Genomic DNA, 27,493 nt, shown 5'->3' on the forward strand with positions numbered 1-27,493 from the left:
GAAAAGCCAAAGGAAAATAGTTTTATTATATCCATGTCTAAAAGATCAGGGGTGAAAAAGCATGCAAAGTTAGGCTGGTTGGAGTGGGGCTGGGGCTTTTTAATAGAACAAGTTCTCCTCTTCACTGGTTAGAGATGCTTTCAAAGTCACCAGGAGCTTTCTCACTGTCAGGAACCAAGCCAGATACGCACAGTTTAGTGAACCAGATACACAAGTGTGTCCCCAATGTCCTTGGTCAGGCCGTTCTCGGTGATGTGAACGTGTTTCTCAGGCAGGTCGATGTGGAAGATGGCTTGCTCCAGGATCGGCGTCTTCCCCGCCTCCTCTCTGCCAAGGACGGGCACACGGCGGGGCCCAAGCACGGGGTCATCAAACCTCATCAGCTTCACTTTAGAGAGATCTGTGTAAAGAGACTGGCTGGTCAGGCTTCGGGACCTGCACACAGTGACTGAGTTAACCAAAGCACTGCTTAAAACCTGGCACTTCTGTATCTACTCCAGGAACACATTCTCTGGGGACTAACAGTCCTGTTAGGATTCCCACCTGCACTCAAACTGACCCCAGCAGCACTCCTGGGAGGCAGCTTCCATTCCCACTGCAACAAGGCACAAACCAAGGCCAACGCTGTCCCAGTGCCACACAGCATGTCCACGACAAGGATGAGAACAGCATCTCTGACAGGATGAGAACAGCATCTCTCTTCTGCCTCATCCCTGTGCGTCACCCCGAGCACTAAGGTGGCAGCAGGGAAGCCACAGTTACTGGACAGAAAACTGTTTAGAAAGCAACGCAGCACAGGGGTGGGACAGGTAGTGTTACAGCAGCTCAGAGGCAAAGGATGGTTCACAGCTGACAAAAGGCTCTTCTCTTGATGCTGTCAGACTGGAGACCACTACTGCCCATGGACTGAGCGCTCAAAGACATTCTTCCAGGACTTACTGTGGGTCTTACCACTGCAGAGATCACAGTTTAGCAGCTAAGTACAGCCATAGTGTGTAATACCAGAGGAGAGAGGGAAGAAAAAGCTCAGAGAATGCAAAAGGAGTACTGAACTACCTCCCACAGAGGTTACTGGTTCCAGGTTATCACACACAATGGTAACCAACAGGCTACTGAGCAATTTCAGGGAACAGATAGTATTCCACTATGAACTGGGACAGAAGGCATGAGAAGACAACAAAGCCACTTACTGATGAGTAACTAACTTCTCACCAGTGCAGATACATCCAAAACACTATGAAAAGGATTTCTGTGGTACCCACAGGCTGAGTGTTACTACAGGTGAAACATGCACGAGGCCTAAACTAGAAAAAGAAGCTGTCAGCTTCAGTCCTTTCCAGGAATTAATTCACCTTAAGGTTCAATAGGAAAATCAGTTTGGCAGTTTGGGTTTTTTCCTGCCCTGGGCCCCAAACCAGAAGCAGCAGAAGCTGCTGGTAACTACTTGGGGGACTCCCTCTTTTCCTCAGAAAAGCAAAGCAGGAGGGGACACATCATCTGTATTGATCTCTGGCTTTGGTGTAGCAGTAGCAGAACAAGAGACTGATGAGGAAAACCCAGGGAAAGGCCCATTTGTGGGTATCTCTTCTTGCTCAAACTCACAAAACTTCCTGCCCCTTTCTAGGCACCTATGGCAGCACCACAAACTGCAGCAGCTTTGTGTTTCTACTTGTCTGCTGGGAACTTGAACCCAGCCAGCTGTGACAGCTGTGGGTCTGTGCTAGTGCGTTACCTTTGATCCCTTTGTCCATCTTCATCAGGCGCCTGATCACCGTCTCGCTGCAGTCTCCCTGCCTGATCTCAATTTTGGTGGAGAAGTGGCCATTTGAGGGTTGAGGGTTCACCAGAAACACAGACACACTGGGCTGGAAGAGAAGCAACATAGGTGTTAGAGGAGCCTCTGAGGAAACACTGAACTACAACATCTCCTGCCAACAAACACTCTGGGTGGATAAACCCCCTTCAGAAACCCAGACCACCACTACCAGAACACAGGCACTTCCCCAGCTCCTTAACACACAAGCCCGAGCATGCACCAGTGTTCAGGACATATTTGGGGAAATCGATGAAATTCTTACTGCTGAAAAGTGCTAGAGCCAGAAATACTCATCTCCCTGTTGTAGAGCTTCACTAATCTTACACATTAGTCACTAATTCTTCCAGCACTCCATGGCACAGCTCCAGGAACACTTCTGAGAGGTTTTATTTTTATAGAACCAAACAGAATTCATTGGCTCATTATAAACCAACAGAGACAGAAAATATTTTAAAAACTTCAGGATTCAGCAGTCAAATAACAAAGTTTCACATGGAAGTTTATAATATTGGGTATAATGAGCAACAGGGTAATTTCTACACAGCAGCAGCGAAACGTGATTCACCTCTTGGTTCCCTATCGTTAGCCCAGGTTTTAACTAGAACACATCTGCCTTATCTGAAGGGCAGCAGCTGAGGCACATGGCTGAAAATCAAACCTAAGGGACCATGAATGCTCAGGGCATGTGTTTTTAACAGGCTGAGGTTAGATCGTTACATCCTGCTGACTGGAGGAGTCTTGAGCACAGGTACAAGCACAGCCACAGTCAGGGCTCTACGCAGAGGGAGAGAAGTAATAAATGCTTCAGGGAATGCTTCTGGTTTTGGAGAGGCATTGGGTCACAGGCAGAATAAATCCCATGTTCATGTCTGATTACAGTTTTCAAATGTCACATTTGCTTTTGTTTGGATCTATTTTTTAGAGGAGACTTTCAGGCTGCCACATCTGGATTTCTGACTTCACCTCAGTTCTGAACGTGGAAAAGGGCTTTCCAGGACAGCAGTCTTCTTTTATTTTGTCCTCTGCTTCAGAAGCAAACTTTACTTCAATGTGATCCAGCTGTAAAACAGAAAGAGGGGAGGAGGGAATAAACAGGAGCTCGACCGCTCTGGAGGGCAGAGCAGGAGTTGCCAGGCAGCCGCTCTACACCACACAGCTCTGCTTGGGAGGGACCTGAGGGCCACCTGCTCCCTGCCCAACGCAGGACTCACAGCGTCCCCTCACGAACAAGTTGCCTAAGGACCTGAATTCTGGGTATCAGACAGAGCAGCACAACTGCTACCAGACCAGCACCCTACACACCTCAGCATTACCAGCCTGCCTAGAGAGGCTCATCTAAGCAGGCAGGGTAATCATCTGCTGCTAACTGAAGAGTCCAAGGGTACAGACTAAGGACTTTGACCATTCCTGCTAGTAATGCCTTGAAACATCTCCCTTCTCATTTCCTCAGCTGGAAAACAAAGTGCTGGCTGGCTCAGAGGAAAATACCCCTTCACAAGTGTCCCTGGCCATCACCAGGACAGATACAGCCTGCCCTGCAAAGCCACCATTCAGGGGGCACGTATTTGTGTGCTACACCCTGCCTGTGACCAGTGTAAACAGCAGGACCAAGATACAGGGAGTTGCTAACAAGCTGTTACTGGAGCACGTACCCCCTGAAGTTAAGGGAAAAGCTCTGAGCCAGTTAGGGAAGGCTGGTCCTGCTGCTCTCACCAGAAACCCCAGCAGTGGGTATGCCACATACACACTGACCTCCAGGGAGTTTGTCAGATAGACAATGTTCTCCATCAGCACCGCGCGCTCGTCGAATTCCAGCTCCAGATCAAGAACACGTGCACCCTTCTTCTCCAGGTTTTCCTGCCAGAGGGAACAGGGGAAAGATGAAAACTCTCAGAATAGTGCAAGAAAAGCCAAGCTTCAAAATGGCAAACTACATTAGTCATGAAGAGAACAGGCTGCTCAACACGAGAGCTCTCTGCTGGCACAACATGCTAACGCTGGAGCAGTAATTTTCTTCTAACAGGGTTTCTTCTACAGGGTGTTAGTGACACTGATGGGAGGAGTGAGAGCAATTAGAACACATTTCTAATATAGAATTGAAAAGGTGTTTGACATTCACAGTTATTTATAATCCCTACTTAATGCTCAGGTTGAGAATTCACAAAAGAAGTCAGCATTTCAGTGGTATTTCACAGCAGGAAATTCAGCCTTGTGACCTAGTTTAAAGGACAAGGATACAACAACTGGACACGTTCAGCAGTCATAAAACAAGTTCTCTGCGGGGAAATAACAACCACTTTGTATGTCAACATAAAAGTAACTTAATTAGTTCAGAAAGCCAACAGCAACAGTCACAAGAGACGATGTATTAAAGGCAGTGTAGAAAACACGTGAACTTTTTATGTACTAAAACAGAAGTTCCTCTCTGGAACTGAATCTGTCCCTGTCTCCTCTCTGTGCTGAGCCAGCTGTCTCCTCTGGAGCTCTGCTCGCTCCGGCTCGGCACAGCTGTGGTTTCCAGGTCTCCCTGCCAGTGCAGTGTGAAGGATTCCCTACGTTAACTGAATTGCTTCCCTTTGTAAATCACAGGGTTCCTTCTACATTTAAGCTCCCTTCTGATGAAGGGGAAGCAAAGCAGAAATGCTCCTTGTACACTGGAATTGCTGAATCCTAAACTGGATTTCTTGAGCAGGTCCCTTGACCTTACTTCATTTGAGAGCAAAACCAGCTCTCAGCAGGACTTGGATTATCTCCTTCCCTTTCCCAAAAGCTTCCTCTGCTGTGCTGCCCCACACAACGATGCCATCATTGGAGAAAAGCATTCTGACCTAGGGAGTCAAAGCTCAGGTGTTTCTGTACTGTTATATCCTGCTCCTAAAAGCAAAAGGATTAACGACTGTGTAGGGCTCCACATGCCCGCCCAGCCCTGCGCACACCAGGGCTGCTATGGCCAGGCGAAGGATGTCAGGAACAGGGATGTTTCAGCCCTAGAACACCTGCCTGGCCTTTCTCAGCTGGACCAGTCAATCCAGCACATCACTACATCTCCTTACAGCCTGGCAGGACACTTCATAGCTGCTTTGTGCTCTCTGCTCCCCCAAAGGACTCAGAGCTACCTTGAAAAGGAGGGATTAGAATAACCCTAGAGAGAGGGAGCAGAAGAGCAGCACCATTTATGAAACACAACTGAGCTTACAAAGACATTATTGCCTGCCTTTGAAAAATCAGGAGAAAAGGTAGCACTGTTACACTCAAAGATTCTTTCCATCACTAATCCCTCCCTACTTCTACAGATCATGAGCAGAAGCCAAAAACATTCTAAGTTGTCCATCCTCCCTTTATTAAAAAAAAAAGAGATTAAGATTTTGCTCATTCTTTGAGCTTTCTGAGTTGTATTGACTTGCTATGTGCCACAGCAAGCAAAACAAGTTTAAACAAAATGAAGCCAAGATGTTCTTCAGCTTGTACAACTCCAGGGCAATCACAAGGAACTATCAGGATGTTAGGGATAGAGCATAAGAACGACACACAAAGTCTGCAATTGCATTCAGGAGTCAGAACAGACCCTTCCTCCCTCCCTTAGATTAACACAATCAATTATCTCTAGCCCTGCTCTTCCAACTGTTAAGCATCTTTGCATCTCCAGAGCAACATCTTACTCTCACTTCAGCATGAAAAGCTGGAAGAGTCCAATGTGACATGTCTTGAGTGTAGAAGAATCCCCAGACTTGACCTGAAGCACAGATAATATATGCTGGAAAACACACAAACTACCCAGCCTCAACAAGACTGTTAGCTGACCCAGGCTGACTCAGGTACAGATGTGTCAAGTAAGTCTATGAACAAAACCATGAAGACACCAAATGTCAGAAGTTGGTCAGAGATCCAGGCATGGAGTAACGGGAAGAACAATACCCATACACAGAGTCAGGGGTTAGCCTTGCCCTGCTCAGACTTGTTCTGTGCACAAAAGCTTTCCCCACACAAGACCCATCCCTATAACACTCACCTTAATCATGGCAACAAAAGGCATCACCTTCTTCATGTACTTCTTCAGCTCTGGCAAGGCGTTGAGCTCACTGGCGATTACTTTGTTATCTGGCAGTTGACCTCCACTGCCCTAAACATTGATGAACATCTGTTAAAGAGTGTAACTAAAAAACCTTGTCTTTTGATATCATATCTACTATTCTATGATTGTCAAAACCTAATGAAATCACACTGCCAAACCAATGGCATTCCTTGGGACATTCTCATTAAGCACCAACATTGATCAGGCAGTTGTATAAGCATAAGGAAAATTAAAACTTAATAGAATTATAGCTTTATATTTAAATAAATTGGTAAGAAATTAGAGCTTCTAAGCTTCTTACAGACAGAAAGAGAGCCCACAGAGGAGCAGGTAAGCAGCTGAAAGAAAGAGGAGCAGATGAGCACCTGGTAGTGCTTGCGCAGCACTGACAAGGCAGTGTGCTGCCAGGGCGGGTAGCTCTTTGCCACGTAGATGGTGCAGTGAGAAGGCTTCTGGGGAGCTTCCTTAGTGTTTTTCTAAGGAAACAAAAAAAAACTTAGGAAGGAGTCCTGAGGCAATCCAGAACTATCAGGTACACACACTTCAGATGACCTAGCACACCTCACCTTTCCTTTCAGAGGTGCCATGTGGTTCTTGAGCCGGAGCCGGAGGTCGTGAGCGGCTTCCATGAGGTACTGGGAGGAGCGAATCAAGACCTCATCCACGGGACCCGCCACCGGCCACGAGGCTCTCATGATGGAATCGGGCTGCAAGGAAGGGAGCAGGGATGTGTCTGAGGTGAAAGCACACTAGCATCTGGTGGGCTTTCAGTTCACTACAGCTGGACTAGAACCCTGAGTTTAGGCAGTTTGAGCCCCAGTGAGCACCCACCTATAACTAGGCTGTAAAGGAATAAGCATCCAGCCAAGAATCATTTATTTGATAGTGTGTTGTGCTATATCTAAAGTGAGAGCTGCCACGTAGCTACACAGCTTCACCTGCAAACACGTAAGTGTAGGAAAACCACATTATTTGGGTTAATTTTAGATCATCTCCAGGCTGAATGCACAATGAGGTACTACAGCACTTCATGTTGTAAGGCGGATGTTTCTTCCACTTGCACATGGAAGGCACCCACAAGCCTGACACAAGCCTTTCCAGGCATCAGTAAGAGCTCAGCTCCACATCAACAGACAGACCAGAAGCACCCGTACCTTTCCCAGCAGCGACCAGATGTGCTCACACAAGTGGGGACAGATGGGGGACAGCAGCAGCGTCTGCACCTCGATGAAGCGGAACACCAGCTCCCTGTGCATCCCCTCGATCGCCAGCTCGCGGTATTTATCCTTGGCTGCCTGGAACACAGCCCACAGCCACCCTCAGCACACCCCGTGCCACGGGGAAGAGGCCACCCACAGCTCTTTGCTCTGATATGCCTTGAGAAGGGAGCAGCTCAGAACTGGGTGACTGCAGGAGCTGGGGTGTCCTGATGCACCATCCACCCAGCCATTTGATTTCTGCATTAACGTGGTGTCACTTAAACTGCTGATTGGCACAGATACGTGGGGACAAAAGACACCCACAGCTGTGTAGCAAGTGCTGTCACCCCACAGCTCGCACAGTGATACCAACAGGTACTAAGAAAGAGGCAGTGAATACGCTTCTATACACACATGCATTAATTCAGCTACTTATCACATTCCTGAAGATCACAAAGGAGCCACATGAAGGAGTCTGTGTAATTCATTAGGGGAAGTGGCATGGTTCAGCAGACACTCTGGAGACACAGGCCATGGAGTATATCAAAAAGCAACCCACTTCCTAACAGCTCTGGTGATGCATTATCTGTGTTTCTTATGAAGAGCTCCTTACTACAGAGAAGCTAAAGGCAGGAAACACTCCTTTTAACAGAGTCTTTTTTTAGGCAGCTTCTTGCTCATATTAGATATCAGGACTATTTGCAGCATCACAATTGTCTTCCTCTGGACCTCTTTAAAAATGACACAAGCAGCCCTTTATAATTTCAGATTCATTCCATTCAAGTGCCCTGTTTCTTGGCACAATTCTGGTTCTAAGTCAGCTGTATAATTAAGGATCACAGACATCAGGATCAAAAGAAATCCACAGAGTAACAAATACCAAGTGTTAGCTTCTTATACCTAAAAAAAGAGCCCTCCTACCTGAAATTCAAAGAAGCCAGTTTTCAGAGCTTCCTTGAACATCATCTTCTCATAATTTTGCTCTGTCTTCATTACACCTGCGCTCATTTCACTGGGGAGGGAAGCAAAGACATCAATATTGCACAGCCTACCCCACACAACAGCAACACTGTGTAAAACACCACCACCAATGTCACCAGCGTGGCACAATGAGCTAACCTATTCTGTAACGAGCTCCATGAGGCAAAGCACATTAAGTTGTAGAGAAAAAACCCCAACCAAACTACAGAGATGCTCTTTGTAAGGAACAAGAAGGGACCAAACTGTCTTCTTAGCCTTTGTACAGTACCTGGCAAAGACTCTGTCATTGAAGGTGTTGGCAGGACCACTTCTTAGACTGTCTCTATTTGCAATCATCTCCTTTACCCACTCCACCCATGTGTAGAGACGAAGAATACCAGCATCTGCCATGGCTTCCACAAAGTTGGCATCCTCAACAGTGTCTCCAGCATCAGCCAAGGCTAAACGCATGCCTGGAAGAAAGTGGATCAGCTAACGTGGCTGGCATGCAATTCATTAGCTGGCAGACAGAGATGCAGGAGGCATGGAACTCAACATTAATTACAACTACCTTTTCATTACAAGTTAATAAAATGCAGGGCCAAGGTACAAACTGCCTGGTGAACTAGAGAGATGCCTCACAAGACAGACTTCACCCAGGAGAGGGACACTGCCCTCCTCTGGAAGAAAGCCAGGCAGACACCAAGAACCAGCAGGCTGGTACAGTCACTGTCCAGACACCAAGAGCCTGCAGGAAGGAGGGTGGGCACACATGTGTACACGGCGACCACCAGCAGCACAGCCTTGTGCTTGCATGTGACTGCGCTTCAGTGAAGAGTGGAGCCAGCCCCCTGGGAGGTGTTGGCGCCAGGAGCAGTTCCTGGTTAGAACAGATGTTGTGCTAACACACAGCCCAATGTTCTAAACAGAGCTCAGCTTTTCAAACAAGAACAGGTGGCAAGCGGTGGATTTATGGTAATTCATTACTCCAATAAACCCACTGCTCCTCTGAGAGCAAAGCACTCATTTCAGTCATTTTTGGCATAACTGAAAAGCAGATGCAGGTCAGAACACACTCACCATCTGCAGAGAACTTGTCGACAGCTTGAGTCAGGGTAAGGAAGTTGCCTGTGGATTTAGACATCTGAAAGACAAGAGTGGTTCTCTCACACATCCACACTGCTGCTGGAGAAGCGAGGCAGACACAGCAGGGGTTTGTGCAAACCCTTGAGGAAGGGTTTTCTCAGGGCCCCCAGCAAAAGCAGTTCAGTAAATCTCAACTAGTCTCACCACAGATGCAGACTGAGGTCTGCAGCACCCATCCAGCTCCTGATCGGGCAGCCTGTCTTGAGGCTCGCACAAGTAAGGCCCATGTACACCACAGCCATGGGGAGCTGGTACCTGCCTCCTGCAGCTTCTGCATCCCACCCCAAACTCTGTCACACAGGACAGTTGGTACCCAAATTTAACTCCAGAAAATACCCAACTTAAGTACTACTTCAAAATGGGCATTTTCAGCTCATCCAGTATCGAGTTTTCAGGGAGGACTCTGGAAAGTTGTTTTGCTTCATACTGGACAGTCTCCAAAGCCCAATTCCCAGGTTCAACATCAGAACTTGCATACATTGGCAAGTTATTGGCACAAACCTTTCCCTCTCATCACACCCACTCCAACGCTTAAGCAAGACAAAATTTAGTAAAAAATAAAATCATTCTACCTAAGCCTGAAACTAACAGCAACACACTGTGATCTGCACTGAACTGGTGAAGTTACACAAGAGGTAACTTAAGAGAAGTGTCAGAGTTGGAGGAAAGACAGGCCTTTACCTCTGACTAATAGAAAACTGGAGCCACTGATGATGAAACCAGAAGTTTCACTATTTCCCCCCCTTAAAGTCCAAGAAGGACTTTTGCAGGCTGGCTGGCAGGTGCCTCTTTCGACCACAACAGCCACCTCACACATGAAACCTCACTGTACCTTCTCAGAATTGAGGAGGAGATGTCCATTTGCTCTCACAGCTACTGGCCATTTTTCCCTGTATGAGACAAGATGCAAAGCAGTTGGTAAATATGTTCTCCCTTATAAAAAGAGCAAACATTTTATGTTCCAGTTCAGGATAAACACCTGAAGTGGAACCTTCAAAACACACTTGAGGGACATCTTAAAGAAAAGATGAGAGCATCTTTGAAGATGTAAAGAACTACAATAAAGGGGTGAGATTATCACTGCTGAAATGCAAACCAGGGAGCACTGCACCTACAACTACACTTCGTTTACCTCCTCCCCACTCAGCTTTTACACAGTCACTTTCTCACGTGCTGCTGCAGCACCTCGTGCCTCCAGAGACAGCTAAAGCACCAAACACCATTCCAAGATCAGCTGCATTTGGATTCAGCTCTAGATGCTGTTACTGAGTATTCACTCCCAAAGGAACTAAAAGCCCTGAAGACACCCCACTGCTGTCTCAGTGCTTTACACATGTCCTCTGGAGAAGGACCATGCTGCCTGCTCAGGACACAGAAACCCAAAGCTCCAGAGCTGCTGGAACTGCCAAGCCCAGCGTGCTACAGGCTCAAACTGCAGAGTTCAGAACAGTCTGAGCACACTGACCAGAAGTCATATCATGCAGACAGATTTCAGTTTTGCTTTGAACAGTGTGGTTTACAACCTGTATGTAAGACTCATCCTTAAAATCCTTAAAGGATTCTAGAAAAAAGCCAGAGAAAACACTTGTAGAAAGCCTTCTATTTCAGTAACTTCTACTACAGGCACTGTAACAAAGCTGCAATAGGAAAGAGTATCTTTTGTGCCTAATTCTGATTGCTGTACATTCCCAGAACGTCACAGAATCACAGGGGTTGGAAGGGACCTCCAGAGCCCATGGGGTCCAACCCCCTGCCAAAGCAGGGTCCCTAGGACAGGGCACACAGGTCGGTGTCCAGACGGGGCTGGAATCTCTCCAGAGAAGGAGACTCCACACCCCCTGGGCAGCCTGTCCCAGGGCTCCTTCACCCTCACTGTGTAAAAGTTCTTCCTGTGCTCTAACTTGCAGCCATTGCCCCCTGTCCTGTCTCCACAGACACTGAAAAGGGGCTGGCCATTTCCCCCAGCATCCCATCCTTAAGATATTTATAAACATTCATAAGGTCCCCCCCTTAGTCTTCTTTTCTCTAGGCTGAACAGTCCCAGCTCACTCAGCCTTTCCTCATAGGGGAGATGCTCCAGGCCATCAGGCAGTGTCCCAGAACCACAAAGGCTGCAGCTCTTTCCAGCATGCCAGCTCGGCATTACCAGGCTTACCTTTGGTCTGACCACACAGCCACGTGGTTGTAGAGGTAGTACGACAGATGATTGGGGACAAGATCTTTGCCAGAAACTCTGAGATCCACAGGGTACCAAAATTCAAACTCCTCCTTCAGCTTGTCCAACTTCTCTTTGGGAATCTCAGTTTTCGGGAACGGAGCTGCCTTGAGGAAGATGTAATCCCAAACTTCTTTGCTCATTTGATGCGCCCTGCACAGAATCAGCCCCACACTGAGATGGCAGTGAAAGTCCCTCTCACGCTCCACAGCATTTTGAATGAGGCAGCTCAAACCTGTCACTGGTTCTCACAACACACCCCACTGGATAGCAGAGCAAACAGGGCAGAGAGGGCACAGGTACTTTGCCTGAGGTCTGATGAGCGAGTCCAACACCAGAAACAAACCAGAATGCAGAAGCTCTGCCCAAGCTCTGCCCTGCCTCCCTGCACCAGTGTGCTGGTTCAGAGCTGGTGGTTCCTGTGCTCTCAGTTACTGCTGCGTGCTGCCACTGACCCTCCATCTGCCAGAGATCTCTGCAACCAAATGGTGACCGACATGACACACCATAAATCCCCTTTCCCTTACCCACAGAGTAAGTCTTCATAAAAAGCATTTGCTAGCACTACAAGAAGGATGTTATCTACTCATGTAAGAGTACACTCTAATTATATGCAATTACATCAAAGCTGTAATTCAGCGCTCAGGATGCTCACTTCAAAGGTTGTTTCCAGACATGACTAGGAGTACCAAGGTAGCCTCTCTATAATTAGCAAGGTTTGAGCCAAAATTAAAACCTTGCTAAGTCTTTCAGAACTATTTCTGTTTGTCAGAATCTACACTTTGGAAAAGGCTTTCAGATTAGTTATATATGAAAAGGGGAAGTTCCAGTTCTGATGTGCAAACTACTTCAGAGAATAGTTCATCAGAGCTGAAGAATTAGAGCATAAGAGTCAAGGCAAGATGGGCAATGGCTTCCTCAATGCCAGTGAGTCATACTACCTCAAGCCTGAAAGTTCACAACCACTCCAACAAGGGCACAGAGCAGTCTTAGGGTCCTGGGTTCTTCTACCCACAGCACCTATGTGAACACTTCCAAAGAGGAGGAAGGAGGCATCTGTACCTTCTAGCCACCATGCTCTTCCCTTATTTCCCTTTCCCAGATTCGCTCTAACTTACCTAACAGCAAGCTCAGATTCAACACTGAGGCTTCTTAAACAGAAAAGCAAAGACTCAGCCTGCTTGGGAAGCCTTTGCCAAGAACAATTCAGGAGATAAGCACAGGGAATTCAACAGGACTGCTCAAGGAGTGACTGTGGTACCTGATGCCTAGAGGAGATTCTCCTTGGCCCCTCAGGTCACCACCCTGTAGCAGATGAGCCACTGTGTAATAGGCCATGTAGATAGTCGAGTCCGAGAGAGACTCGATCAGCCACTGCTCGTCCCAAGGGAGCCGGGTACCTAAAGAGATGGAAGGGGGATCAGGTACAGCCAGCAGCAGCCCCACCAACACGGGAGCAGATTACGACTCTCAAGGGCACACACACATATACACGTGCAAGTACTCATGCTTTTAAAAATGCACCTTATGCACTTGAAAGTCTTACGAGAGAGGAAGCATTTGCTATTTTTGTAGCCAGCTTCTTCACACAACTACCAAACAAAATCTCAGCTCGTGATGCTTTGCTGTGTACTGTAAAGCAGGTACAACAGTTGTCCCACGTCACAAGCTACACCAGATGAAGGTCAGTCAGAATTTAAGGACACCAAGGAAATGGTATTAATTCCTTCTTCCAAAGTCCCTTTTCAATCAATGGTCTAGGCAAAACACTACAGAGATGCTGCGTGGCATCACTGCAGTAGCCCAAAAATACAGTTACCCCTGGCCATGTGTTCAAGAACAGACACCTTCTCCAGGATGCAGGGCCAATGTGTTAAGTGGGTAAGTCTGCTCTACACTTACCTGTAGCATTCTGCATACTAGAGAGCACTTAAGCCTCCCCAGTGAAGGGATGAGTACTGCCTGCATGCAGTGCAGAGTGAGAAAAGGAGTGTTCTGCCTACCTAAGCCATACGTCCTGGAGCACGCGTGCTCTTGCAGCCAACCTAAAGTAGCTTCAAAATTTCTCCTTGTCTCTTCACAAAACCTGCAAGAAACAAGTTATTAGGAACTACCCCTCTCAGTCCTTTTAGACCAGCAGCAATCACTCTTCACACCCACTTTTATAACTTACGTCTCCAGACCCTTCAAACACTCCGACGCCTGCTTCTTCCAGTTCACTTCACCGTAGTCCAAATACCTACAAGTGGGGAAAAATTCACTGTAAGAAGCAATCCACAAGGAGGATCTAATCCTGCAGTAACTTCCTAACTACAGCTTTGCTTCACTTACCACTGGTCACAAAGGGCCACGACACATTCATCAGCAGACCTTGATATAACCTGCTTCTCTGGTTCCATATAAATCATGGCTTCACCCTAGAACCGAAGGGAAAACCAAGATTTAAGGACTTTGCAAAGTCTTGAAAATCCTTACATCTTACCAAAAAGCACCCTCCCAATTCTTATCTGTCTTACAGCCTTTATCACATGGCTTTCACCACTGCACAGGCCCCCTGCCTCAGCACTCAGGCAGTGAGTAAAACAGGAGCAACACTTGACTGTGTATCTCCAGGGTATGAGTCCAGAGTGTTGGGAAGAGTCTCTCCATGCTTGACAAAAAGGAGGACAAGGAGCACAAAGCAGGCTCACTGACTGCATCCCTACTGGGAGGGCACGGGGTAAAGGCAGATGTAAGGACAAGCTGTAACTCTACGCTCACAGCCACGTGTGCTGGTGCAGGACAGGATGAAGGGTTATACTGCAACCTGAACACAACAGTGCTGCAACAAGGGAATATCAACTACATAACTGGAGCCTCCCTCACTTCTAGTCCTCCTCAGGAAAATCTCTGGGATGACACAATCATCATCCATTTACTGCTCACCAGAAGAGGGGTGTCTGCACATCACAAATACCCTACACTGGCAGACTTGAAAGACATAATCTGGGTCTTTCCCAACTATATCAGAGATTAAATTAAACTGCCAAAATATTCCCTAAACAAGGTGACAGGATGACAGGGGAATAAGAGGTCCCCAAATAGGCTAGGCATCCCTCTTAGCCTAGGAACACAAAGCCCTTCTCTCATCAGCATTTCACACTCTGGAGCTATCCAGAGCACTGCTAAGAGGACTGCAGACCCAGAGAGGTTTCTTCAGCCACTCAGCTACTGTGAAGAGACAGGATGGCTAATTTAAAAGAAGCTGAGTACATACTACCACATACATTGTCCACCATCATCTTCTGAATATGTTTCTTAACATCTTGAACTTTTTGTCCTTTGAACCCATCCACCAGCATCACCTGCAAGAGATGGGTCACTGGAGTCAATTTTTTCAGTTAGCAATAGGTGCAAGAGCTCTTATCTAAACATCAAGGAGTTGTCATTACTGCAATCTTTGGCATGCAAAAATAGGAATACAGGTGTTTTTTTCATTAAGCAGATGGTCACCTTTCCCCAGAGTGCCCTTGCAGAGATGTCAGCGTGTGCACAGGTGATGGAACACAGCCAGTCAGAAACAAAAGCTGTTGCCAGCTTAGAAACACACCCCAGTGAGCCATTCACACACGACAGGGGAGTTTAAGAAAGCTCACACCACATACTGCTCTCTTCATATCAGTTTCACATTCAACACTTGTAACCAACTTAATCAACTCCTCACACCACCATCACTTGTTAGGAAACCAGGCTGTAAGTCTCAGTTTGCAGCCATACACTCCCCTGCTCTTTCTTCCATCCTACAGACCCCCTCCAGCTGCAGAACCTGACTGCAGAAGCCTAAAGGAGCAGTGCTGTAGGAAACAAAAACATTTTTTTAAAAAAATCTTCTTTCTTGCAGTCTTTTTAATTCTTTATCTTTACCCACTTTTTTTCCCCTCCTAATCAAACTCAGCAAGAAAACCAATCAAAAGCTTTTATTACTTACTCCCTCATAAAACCCTTTCAGGTACACTCTCTCCTTGGCCTCAGCGAGTTTCTCTCTGTCATTCTGGCTCTGGATCTTGAGCTCATCACAGACTGTTGGAGCACAAAGGTTGCCATAGCCCGGGATTTCAATGATGGGCACCTGAGATTTAACAGAACAGTGTCAGATATTCAGTTCAAATTACCTCAGCACAGTAAATCCCACACAAAGATTTGTTTCCCAGAATTCCAGTCTCACTGGAAGTGATGCACTGAATGGAACAGGGACAAGCATGTTTTGCTTGGTTGGCAGTCCCAAGCCTGACATGGGAGTTCCAACTGTGATTGTTAAGGGGAGAAGAGGCAGTTATTGCTAGTTACCTGACAGCTTGTGCTGCATGGTATTCTGGCTAAAAGCAGCATTAAACAGAGCCCTAATGACAGTAGAAGGGGAAACTACAGATAGTGTCAAACATCCACTGTACTCTGTGTGTAAATCTGCAGCATCAGTTACTAATCAAGTTACACAGGACTTGCAAAATATCAGTGTGATTCCACTCAGTCCCCAGGAGCATTCCTGAGCTGCCCTCCCACGAGCAATATCCCACCTCCACCTCCCAACACCTGCAGCAAGCTGTACCAGCAATGAAGCCAGCCAGGTGCTGGCAGCAAAGGCAGTGCAGCACTCTGCAATGGCTTTACCTCTCACACATGTTTTCTAATGAAGAGGTTCAGCTGGGAGCCTGTGGTTGCAGCCCGGGGCTCTGGCTCTCTGCAGAGCACAGGTAGGATAAGGACCTGGTCACCACACTGTCCCTTTGAGCTAAACAACAGGTCACCAGTACAGCCATGCAATCACTTCTCCAAATGAGTAACTCCCACAGAAATTCACACTTCCTTTATCTCCAAGTATAGCACAGAGTAACAGATCTTCCTTGTGACACCCAACAGGCCCAGGATCCAACTATCACACCACATGAACACTAACTTTTCAGCTAGTTCAGCCAAGGATGGCATTGAACAGAGATCCTGGAAGGGCAGGCACAGGTGGCACCAGTGAATACCAAGTCACACCTACTGCAGGTGGACAGGTTTGGGGGTGCTTACCGGCTCAAATGGCAGGACCATTTCATCTCTGATGCTGTATTTCACCCTCAGAGCCTGGGCAGTACAGAAAAACGCAGTATGGTTAGAAGAAAAATCATGTAGACTCAAGGGGTTTTATCTGTTCACAGGGTCTTTCTTGTACACAACAGTCTGTTATAAAGCAAACCACTTCCCTGCCTCCTTGCCCTTTCACACACACAAATTCAACCCCAGTCTCATTTCCAGGTGATCCTTTGTCACAACTGTCCAAACTTAAGAGGGAAGAAAAGCTGTCACTCTACCCTGAAAACCAGTGGGACATAAATTCAGTAGCCAGGACAGGCTGTTTGAACACTGATGTACTCTTGAAGCTGTAAGAGCAACAGATAATTTAAGTCTCATTTGAAATTCATAGAGAGGTCTTCATCTCATTTCTGGAAGTCATTTCCACAACAGGAATTTATTTCAACCTCACTGGTGCTCTTCTATACCTTAACACACTGCAGAAGTCACAGGATTCTCAGCCAAAACTCTTTTTGAAGTCTGAGAATAAAGAAATCTGTTGCAGCCCATCTGGTTTTAACTTCATTTCTTTTTAACTACTGTGATTTCAAGTAAGAGATGGCAAAACTCCAATTAACAGGGGTTTCCTTTTACCCACTGGATATCCACTTTTCACCCTCCACACTAAGGAAAGGAGGTGGGAACAAAAGCAATTCAATTAACAGACTGACCTGCTTTTTTTTCAGGTCTCTCAGGGCTGCAATGTCATCCGGAGAGTCAGAGGGAACACTTGTCACCACACCAGTTCCTTGACAGAGAGTTACAACGGGTAAAATATCAGCCAACACTTACTGAACATGCATCCAACAGGCTTCAGCAAGACACTGCTGTAACATTACCTTTATCCTCCTTGATGGTGAGCATGGGAAGAGCATATATAACTTTGTAGACAGTGAGAGGAGCCGAGAGCGCAGCACCAAGAATCTCCTGTGCAGGACAAAGGAACACGGTTACAGTAAGTAACAGTTTTTCAGCCCAGCCAAGCAAGTTCTCCTGGCCAACATTCTTCAGATCACTGGCACTCCTTATGTACTACAAATTAAATACATAGGTAGAGAGGGACTGAGTAGGTATGAAAACATACGTGTCCCATTTGAGACAGTATATGGACTAGTTACTGGTAGAGCAGTCAGATGCCAGAGGATGTAGGGGAGCGATTCACAGAAAGCAAAACCACTGAGGCACAGAGTTGGAAAGGCAGCCCATGGAACAGTTTGCCTGCAGCCACCTGAAGCACATCAGCACCAAGACAGGAATGAATTCGGAAGCCGGTGTCAAAAGCTCGATTAAGCACAGGCAGGAAAAGCCTCTGCCAAGACCATTTATGTGCTGGCTGGAGGCAGCCCAGATGTTCCAGTTGTTTGCTACCTTTCCCATTTGCTTGAATACCCATCACATCTACTAACAAAGCAACACAACCTGTACTTTCTGCTTCACCCTTCAAAGCAGGACCAGGAGAGATGGGGCATGTTTCAGTGAACAGAGACCCAGTGACACCAACAGCACAAGTGCACTCTGTGTTGGGATGGACACATGCCACTAACTGTTGTGTTGGGATGGACACATGCCACTAACTGTTGTGTTGGGATGGACACGTGCCACTAACTGCACCTGAAGCACAGAGCGAAGGACAGGGAATATCCACACTACTAACATTCAACCACTGAGTTAAGAAAGCCCCATTCAAAGCTGTACCAGAAACATCAGCACCAACAACCCCCTGTTCCACATAACCCCCTCCAGCAATTACTTTCTCCTGGCCTCTTCCATCCTCATGCTGAAGGCATTACTCCCCAGCACACAGAACATTGTACTTAAAACCAGTCACTCATCAAGCTAAGGCAACAGTGATGCATTTGTCCACAGGTCAGTGCATCAGGTTAACCTCCCAGAAGCAGTTGCAGCTCAGCTGCCAAGAAAGCTGTCTTCTGATTGTGTCACTAAACACACCAGAAGTTTTGTAAAACTTCCTGTATTTTCTTTGTAAGTAGAATTCTACTATGGCCCTTCTAGGTGTAAGCTCACAGGAAGAGACCAGCCTGAGCAGCAAGCTGCATGATGCTTACTTCTCCCATCAGCTCCTTGACGACAGGTACGACTCCATTATCTTTTGTAAAGCCCTGGTAGGACATGTTCCTGGCAGCTCTCTGGGTACAGATAAAAATATCCCCATTCAGGGTTTCAAAGCCAATGTACTTCATATCTGGGCGAACCCAGCAGTTAGTCTGTCCAAACATGGTCTCTGGTCTGAGGGTAGCAGCCACCAAGAAGATATTTTTTCCTCTTAGGCCACTAAAGGGAGAAAAAAGAGGAAAAAAAGTGTAAGTCACCAAAATAAAAACATTCACAGCAATACAGAGCGAGCTGTTCAGCTAATATGAACGTTAAGTAACATTTCCTAGGGGATGGAAGCAGGTCATTAATTTCTTTGAGGGGGTTTAATTTTCTTTCTTTGTCAAACTCCAATTTGAGTTCCACAGACCAGTGAATACAGCAGCTCAAACCAGAGACCAAGGCTTTGAAGTGACAGAAATCACAGGGTGAAGTTGAATTCTGCATTAGGCAGGCTGTCTAATTTAATGGTCCCTCCTGCCCACAAGATACAACCTCTTTGCCATTAGGAATTCCAGACCCACCTCAATTTTACAGGATAAGGCTCCAACACCTTCATCTTGATTAGTGTGTATTCTTGAGGCCCAACACCCTACGAGTCACACAAACAATGCAGCAATTAGTGCATGACAGCAGCTCAAGCAGTTAAGAAAATAACCCCTGTTCTGAAGGACCCTAAATGCTGCTTGAGGCACTGATGCTTCTCCAAAGTAAATCTGTTTCCACTGGCACGACTGGCTGGTGAGCACACTGCAGGCAGGACAGAGGGGTCAAGGTATTGCTGCATCCCAAAATCTACTCCTCACAGCCACCACCTCAGCAACAGGTAAGTTAATGACAGCTTACTTATCTTGCTGCAACGGGTAGATAATGATATGATGTAGGGGTGCTGCTGGCACAAATTACAGAAAGTGAATCACAGGAAACAGCTACGATGGAATATACGATCCAGTGGTGCCAAATGAGGGCTTCACTCAATTTTCACATCTACTGACAACTGAGAACTGGTAACACTATGTACAAAACACACATCGCTCCAAGATACCACTTCTCTTTCTATTCAGTGTTTAATATCATAAACAATACATAAAAATGTTTAAAAAGTCACCTCTCCTGTTTGCCTGTCATGATCCATGCAAGGCTGTCCATCTTTTGGAGAATAGATTGTGTATCTAGGAAAAGGTATTTTCATTTATTAGCAAATAAAATAGTGTCTAGCCCAAAAGGAAAAGAGAAAAAAACAAAGATGAAGAGATCTTACTGAAAGAGAGAGCCCTTAACGGTATGTTCAGACTTTGCAACAATTCACTTCCAGTGTCACCATCCAGTTCTCACAAGAGCTTTCAGTATTGGCCCTTTTTTCCTTGGGTTGGTATCCAGGCAAAAACTAATGCAGGAACACAATCTTACCCACCTTGCTAGCACAATAAACACACTACTTCATAATATGTCTAGTGGAGCACGTGAAGTGAACGGACTTTAGTTTAATACAGATTGAAAGTACATTCTAGAGACATACCACAGGGCTCTGTCTTTGGTAGAGCTCAGCTCTCCCCCATTCACAAGGGACTCCAGCTGAGAGGCAGGCTTACCGCTTCCCAAACTTGATCTTGTTCCTCTCCTTGAGCGTGAGGAACTGCCACCGCACGAAGGAGTCGTAGTAGGGGTTGACATCTGTGGTGACGAACGAGCGCCTCCAGTCCACCTGGGAACAGAGGAGCCTCAGTAAACCACCGCAGGAGCAGGACTGCAAGAACCTCACCACAGCAAAACTGTTCTCTCAGAAACAAATAGAAGTGTCTCTCCAGAAGGAGACCTTGAGTGCATATGAGACCAAGGGTGCCTGCTTAAAACCCAGCTGTGCAGTCTGCATGGAGCCCTTCAGAGCTGAGGCATCAAAGGCTCCAGGCCCACCTGCTTTCTGTGAATTTCAGCAGCTTTAACCAGCCACTCAGCTAAATTTCAGCACTACCTTCTTGCACAATCTCTATCTGTCTTTATTTTTAAAGCCTGCAGTCAGTAGGACAAGCGTCTTTATTGAATGCCACATCACTGCTCTTCCTAGAACAACTGTCAACAGGTCACTCATCCAACAAGGGAAGAAGAAAGTCACACTCCTCTTTTTGAGTCATCTCCAGCTGTGATCACTGCAGAGGGTGTGAGCACTGTGTAAGAAAGCACTTTATTGCCACCCATGGCAAGTGAAAGGTTACACAAACTCCACAAATACCTGAAACATTCCTGGCATGGGGTGGCATTCAGCAGACAACCTTCTCAAAGGGGAAGCAGCCCATTCACAAACACAGTAATACCAGTACAGCTCCTTGCAGAACTGCACTTTAGCTGTCAGTGTTACCTTCAATCCCATGCTCTTCAGGTCCTGCACAGCGAGGGGGGGGAAATAATCCAGCCAATGCTCAGCTTCAGAAAAACTGACAACTTCTCCATCAGAAAGACCCAAGGACTTCATGATTCCCCACTGGTATCTGGAAGAGCCGGTCTTGGCAGCAGCCTTACTCTGAAAGGACAGGTGTGATGAGAAGAGTGCTCGTTCTGGTATTCAGGATGGAGAAAGATGCCCTTGAGCATATAAAGCTATTCATGTTATGGCTTCTAGACCCAGATACATAAGTTAACAGGAGTATGTTGGCATCCTTCCTGTGGCAGTCCAACCACCACAGTTAACAAGTAGAGTTTCTGATCTACACAATCCCCCAGCTTGTACTGACCTGCACACACATTAACCCCCCTTCCCCACGGTTACACACTCAGATCTACCTGATCCACCTGTAGAAAGGGTGTGCCAAGGCAAACTGCAAGACATGACCTCCTCACCGAGGTCCTGCTCAAGCAGACAGGGGTTCTTACGTAAAGGTGGAGCAGTCCTGCACTCCAGCCTTCCATCAAAACCCTTTCCTGCTCTTTACTCACGTTGCTTTTCCAGCTATTGCCCTCTGAACATCTCATGTCTCTACCCAACAGCAACTCAGTACCTGCAAAAGCAGGCACAAGCACATCTTCTGCTGATGTGGAGCAGACAGAACCCCAAACCCAACACATGACAACCTATGACACAGACAACATACAGAACATCTCCAGGTTTCCCCTAGACTTGATTCTTTTCCTTTCTTTGGGACACTCCCCAAATCATCAATCTCATTTAAACACCTGATAAGCAAAAACTGTTGGGAGGGTTTTGCTGAGCACATCCAGTCAGAACAGGCTACCAATTCACAGGACAACAATCAGAACAGGGGGTGTATATGTAACCCCCACCACGGAGAAAGCACAGTTACTTCCTACAGCTCCTTTGTGAATGCTCTGGGTGGGATGAGGAGCAGGTTGGAAATCACAGCATTACTCTGGATGATTTCATTATTCTCAGGAAACTACTACAGGGTGTGCCCATTCACCAGTAAGACTGCATGAATTAAACTGGTATCTCTGGAACCACACAGAGATGGTCTGTCTCCCCAGTCTACCTTGGGACAACCAAACAACCTCAGTAATTGTATCACAGGTTTCTCTGAGGAGCCTGAGGAGGAAAAGCCCAGAGCACATACTTTGAAGCTCTGAGAGCAGTTACCATTCCAGAAAGTCCTATCTTAAACTTTACCTTTTTGCCTTTTGCTTTGTCTTTGATGATAATTTCTTCTTCTTTTTTGGCAGGATTTTCTTCCTCTTCCTCCTCCTCATCAGGAAATTCAGGTGGGCAGCCATATAATTCCATTTCTCGTTTTAGCTTATCTGCACAAGCCTAAGGAGAGTTATTGGCATCTATCAGCACTCTGCTGTGCAACTGCTTCAACCTTAACTACAGAGTACTCGTTACTCTTTGCATTCCATGACAGCACTTTACACTTTTCCTGGATATTGCAGTAACTCATAGCAGACCCTGCAGCTCCAAGAAAGCCTGCCAAGGCAGGAACAGGTTTACAGGGGGAATTTTCTTGCAAATTAAAAGATACAATAAGTAAACTTAGTCTTAAAGCATTTTATTTTCCAGGAAGTAGTAACATATAGTTCAAGCACAACAAATCATCACTACAAATCCTGGTTCCAAATCACACTGTGTCTCCATGGATTCTTGCATAAATTAACATGATGCTCTGGATGTACAGCAAGCAATGCCCTTAACAGCCTTAAGTACACAGGAGATGAGAGGAGCCCTCAGCAGCTCAAACCATCTTACCTTTATGGGCATCCCAGTGCAGTGCAGACCGAATGGAAACAAGCAGTTCTTCCCCTTCAGCCTCTGAAACCCAACTGAAAACTATATAAAGTGCAAAAAAACCCAGATTAGGCGGGAATGGCACAAAGCTAAATTAGCCCCCTGCCCAAAAACTTAAGTGCAAGTCCTTCTTTAACATGAGACTACTGACAGGTAGACAAACACAGTCAACAGCACCTAGGAAGCTCATTAATAAAATCTAGTTTCACCTTCTCTTCTTTGATAAGGTCTGCCACTGCCTGGCTGCACACAGGCATAAGCTTTCCTGCCTTTCAGGAGTCTGGTTTTGGCTAGAGAAGAATGGGTGGAAAGAGGAGACTGATTTTGTGGAATCCTATCCAGCAGCACCTAACTACCAGTTAGCACCCAGGTAGACACAGTATTCACAAAGAGAGGTGGTACGACTCCTTGTGAGGTTTGTGCCACTCAGCAGATAGAGAAGCAGCATCCTCTAAAAACCTCAGCAGATCTGAAAGCATGAAGAGGGGAAACAACTGTAGCCCAGCCTCCTAGAATTAAAAAAACCCAATCAGTGGCATTTCATTTCAACCAGCAATATCTGCACTGAAAACATGGGGGGGAAGGAAAGGTTGAATTAAGTCATTATTGAATCTATAATTAGCAAGGCATGCAGCTCGCTCAAAGTTTAATTACAGAATTAGCAGTTGTTCTACAGCAGCATTTACAGATACCAGCAACACTCTTACCTCACATTTAGACAAAGAAAACGTGTGTCCCAGGTGAAGGCGGCCGTTCATGTAGGGGTAAGGAAAGGTAACAAAGTACTTTCCTTTGCTGGGGAGAAATTCAAAGAATCAAACCATGTAATTAGCTTTTGGAGTGATCATCAGGAGATGCACAAGTAAAACAGTTCACAGATGTTTGCCTACTATCAGCAACACTCCAGTCTTTTCCCTGCCAGCAACATGAGTTTGGTGTTACAGACTGATACAGTAACAGCCTTCAGCATCCTAAAAGAGAAACCCACACAGGCCCAACAGCACAGAGAAACTCCGGAACAGATGGAACATCTTCCCAAAGGTGACCAGTCCTCATCTTGTGTCTATAAACTAACCACTGCAAAGGCGTGGAGTCACTTGGTTCATCTCCCAGTGCCCAAGTTCAGGCTTTCTAGTGGCACACTGCAAATAGTCACTCCCTTCACACCTCCAGAGATAGACTGTTGCTCAGTGTTTTGTATCATTGAAACCTGACCTCTCAAAGCAACCAAGAGAGCCTCCAGATCCTTAGGTCACTGGGCATTGCTACCTCCACCTTCACACTCCACACCTCGCCTGCGCCCTGGGGACGCCGCCGCAGGGGGATAAAGGGACACAGAGACCAAGTCACTTGTTTGCCTCAAAATACCCCAGCTTAAGAAGCTGCCACACTGCTTTTATTTATTTATTTTATTTACGTTATTAGCGTGGTTTAGCCTGACTTTCCCACACAAGTACCTAACCTCACACTGCCCAGGTCACTGCTTCCTCCCCTCTGAGACCTGCCCAGATGTCTAATGGCCAGGAGAAGCCTCTCTACACCGCGCAGGGCATGGGCCCTAGTGATCCGAGAGGACCTGTGCTCCCGAGCACACGAACCTTCCCAGAGCCTTCATCCTAAACCAGCTTCTCAGAGTTACTCTGGGGCAGAAATAAAAGCAAGAGTGAAGTGGCCTTACTTTCCTCAACCCCACAGGACACTGCCTGCACCCAAGAGACACGTCCCTCCAGCAGCTCCGCTCCGTCCCCTCCCGGGCAGCTGGGAAGCCAGCAACTGCTATGAAACCAGCCAGGTGCAATCGACAGGCAGCAGCTCAGGAGTGCTTTACCACAAGACCAGAAAGCCACTGCCCAAGCAAAACATTACACTGAGCAGAGCCAGCACAGGTCAGAAGTAGAATGCTCCATTAAAATATAACTCTTTAACTAAGAAACAGGAAAAGCAAGGTAAAACCCAGAGCAGTTCAAAGGAGCCAGAGGAGGCAAATACCAGAAAGGAAAGGAAAACAGACCCAGATCTCCTATGACTGCAATGAACATTGAAATTCTGTATTAAAATGCTCCATACTGTAAAACTGATCTACTACTTCCACCGTTAATTACAGCCCTGAATGCCAACCTGCAAGACAGTGCACGCTTAAAGCAGACTGAATTTAAGTAAATAAGAGTCCTACAGCACGAGAGCTCCACACAACAGCTGTTACTACACCCTGAGTCAGCATTCACACCCTCAGCACCACGTGGGTCCTACTGAGCCCTGGGACTAACACTGCTGGAGCTGCAGATCACAAGAGAAGGGTAGTGGGACGAAGCCAACAACACAGTCCCTGTTCTAGAAGAAGTCACAGCACCTCATCTGAGGAGGAGCCATGACCACATGCCTGACTTCATCCACTCCTGTGCCAAGCAGAACAATACCAGAGGTAGTGTGCAAGTCGCCTCTTCTCAGTGCAGCAAGTGCACAGCTTCCTGGAGTGCAGGGAGCCATCTGCTCCAACTGGGAGAGGAAAGGCCCCCCCAGCCTGCTCAGGCAGCACGCTGAGAAGTCTCCTCCACGTCAGCAAGCAGGAGTCACCAAAGAGATTCTATTTTACAGTACCAGAGGGTACCAATAGTACCAAGGAACAAGAAGGCCCTTTTCACCCTACTGCAACTTGGCTGGCACACATACACCACTGCTTTATGTCAGCAGCTACAGAGACAACAGGTTAATGTGTAAGTACTTGCAGGTGACCCACGACCACCCAAAAGACACCACCTTGGGTCTGAAGGAAAGCAGTCTTCTTGAAAAGACCTTTCAAGCAGTTAAAGATGAAACTGGCAACAAAACATAACAATACCTCTTTTGGCTCTGTCTATCCGCAGCGTTGACCTCAAAGACTCGCTCATCATCCCACTTCTGCTGGATCTCCTTCTCAATTCTCTTCAGGAAATCAACTTTCGCTGTCCCTTTGCGTTCCTGCCCAGGGGAAAGCAGAGCCTGGCTGATGGGTGAGCAGACACAGAGCTGCAGCGTGCTGCAGACCCCTCCTCAGCTGCTTCTGCTGCAGGGAAGCACTTCCCTGGACGCTGCAGCACGGTAACAGTCAGAGCACCGCTAACGCCGTGGTCTGTGCGAGCCTGGACCCTGCAGACACGGCTTCTGAGACCAGAGACCTCCAGGAAAGGGCTGACCAGCTTTTCCCGAGGCAAAGCGCCCCGCAGCTGCCAGAACACCCGCGCACGCCGCACGCCGCTCGCCTCGCTGCTGACGAACGGGAGGCGGGAGCGGGGCCGGGACGCCGGCTGTGCCCCGCGGGACGGCGCCTGGCAGCTCGGCTGCCCGAGCCGGGGCTCGGAGCTCGCCCAGCAAAGCGCTTGGGGTCGGCTCCAGCCCGTTACCGCGGCCTCTCCCTTGTTCCCCCGGCACAGCCGCGCCGCGGCCCCGCACCCGCGGGCCCCAGGGCCGGGCTGTGCCCCCGCGGCGCCTGGGCCAGGAGCCGCACCCGCCCCGGTGCCGGCGAGGGCCGACCCGCACGGGGCTGCGCGCCCCACGGCCCGGGGAGCGCAGCGGAGACCCCGCGGCGACCGGGGAACGCTGCAGCGCCCGGCCCGGCCCGGCCGGCCCCGGCCTGTCCCCTCCCGCCCGCCCGGGCTGCCGCACGCGCTGCCCGCCAGGGCCGGCCCGTGCCCAGGAGCGGCCCCGAGAGCCGCCGCCAGCCAGGGCCGGCCGGCCCGGGGCCGCTCTCCCGCGCGGGCCGCACTCACCGCCATGCTGCCGGGCCTGCGCCCCACGGGACACGGAGCGCCCCGCCCCCCCGGGGCGGGTCCTTTCTAGCGCGGAGGCCGCTGCCCGCCGCCTGCGGCAGCGCTGCCGCCCGGAGTCCGGCTCCCGCCCCGCGCGCGCGGCCCCGCTGCTGCCGCGGCCCCAGGGCCGAGCGCTCCCGCGGCATGGGGAAAGCCCTCCGGGCCGCTAGGGGGCGCCAGCTCGGCGGGTGCCCGCGCGCCGGGCCGCGCTGCCCCTTTAAGAGCCCCCCCCCCAAGATGTCGCACACGGTTCGCGTGCTCGCTCCACCTAGCCCGCTAGTTTTCCGCTGACCTTCGGGACGGGCTCTTGGCGGCCGCTATTGGCTCGCGGGGCGCGAGCGCCGCCGTGCGATTGGCGGTCGGCGGCCTAGTCCCGCCCCGGGCACGCCCAGCAGGTCGCGCTGCGGGCTGGCGGCTAGTTCCTGTACTAGGCCGCGGCGGGGGGAAGGGGCCGGGGCGAGCGACTGCGGCGGGGAGCGGGCCGGGCCGGCCGGGCGGCGGCGATGGTGTAGAGCGGAGCCGGGGGGAGCAGCGGGGTCACCATGATCATAGAGAACGTGGACGCTCTCAAGTCTTGGCTGGCCAAGCTGCTGGAGCCGATGTGAGTGCGGGCGGGGGCCGCGCCGTCCCGGCCGGCGGTGCGGCGGGGGGCCGGGCCGGGCCGGGCCGCGCCGTGACGGGAGGCGGCTCCCCGCGGCGGGGCGGGCGCCGGCGGGTGCGGGGCGGGCGCGGCGCCTCCCGCGGGCCCGAGCGGAGCGGAGCGGGGCCCGGCGAACCCGGCAGCCGGGCGAGGCGGCGCCGGGCCCTGCGCACCCGAGGCCGGGGCAGCCCCGCGGCCGGCGCGGAGCCGCGGGGGAAGGGGA

General features: G+C 48.7%; 1 protein-coding gene across 1 annotated transcript; it reads right to left on the minus strand.

The window, feature by feature from the left end:
* On the minus strand, positions 1-25,798 carry LARS1 (leucyl-tRNA synthetase 1). Its single transcript, XM_084268788.1, has 31 exons — positions 25,685-25,798; positions 23,553-23,640; positions 22,807-22,887; positions 22,231-22,371; positions 20,971-21,132; positions 20,207-20,319; positions 19,723-19,786; positions 19,139-19,206; positions 18,569-18,794; positions 17,342-17,429; positions 17,174-17,250; positions 16,461-16,514; positions 15,376-15,516; positions 14,675-14,752; positions 13,740-13,825; positions 13,582-13,647; positions 13,412-13,494; positions 12,670-12,808; positions 11,349-11,561; positions 10,026-10,083; positions 9,128-9,191; positions 8,337-8,520; positions 8,009-8,099; positions 7,043-7,183; positions 6,455-6,595; positions 6,254-6,364; positions 5,826-5,936; positions 3,569-3,673; positions 2,780-2,875; positions 1,733-1,865; positions 1-400 (listed from the first exon to the last, which is right to left on the minus strand). The coding sequence occupies exons 2-31, from the start codon at positions 23,601-23,603 to the stop codon at positions 195-197; spliced, it is 3,372 nt and encodes a 1,123-aa protein (XP_084124914.1). The 5' UTR covers positions 23,604-23,640; positions 25,685-25,798; the 3' UTR covers positions 1-194.
* Between the last annotated feature and the right edge of the window lie 1,695 nt (positions 25,799-27,493).

This window comes from Gallinula chloropus, assembly GCF_964237585.1.
Source record: "Gallinula chloropus genome assembly, chromosome: 10".
Lineage (NCBI taxonomy): Eukaryota > Metazoa > Chordata > Aves > Gruiformes > Rallidae > Gallinula > Gallinula chloropus.

Bases quoted from the DNA above. Each gene is read 5' to 3' on its own strand.
- LARS1 (XM_084268788.1), bottom strand. From the start codon at position 23,603: ATGAACGGCCGCCTTCACCTGGGACACACGTTTTCTTTGTCTAAATGT. The intron at 17,430-18,568 runs GTAAGCATCATG...TGTCCTGCACAG, and splicing joins TCAAGGAGCTGATGGGAGAA to GAGATTCTTGGTGCTGCGCT. The intron at 7,184-8,008 runs GTAGGAGGGCTC...GCTGTGTTCCAG, and splicing joins CTGGCTTCTTTGAATTTCAG to GCAGCCAAGGATAAATACCG.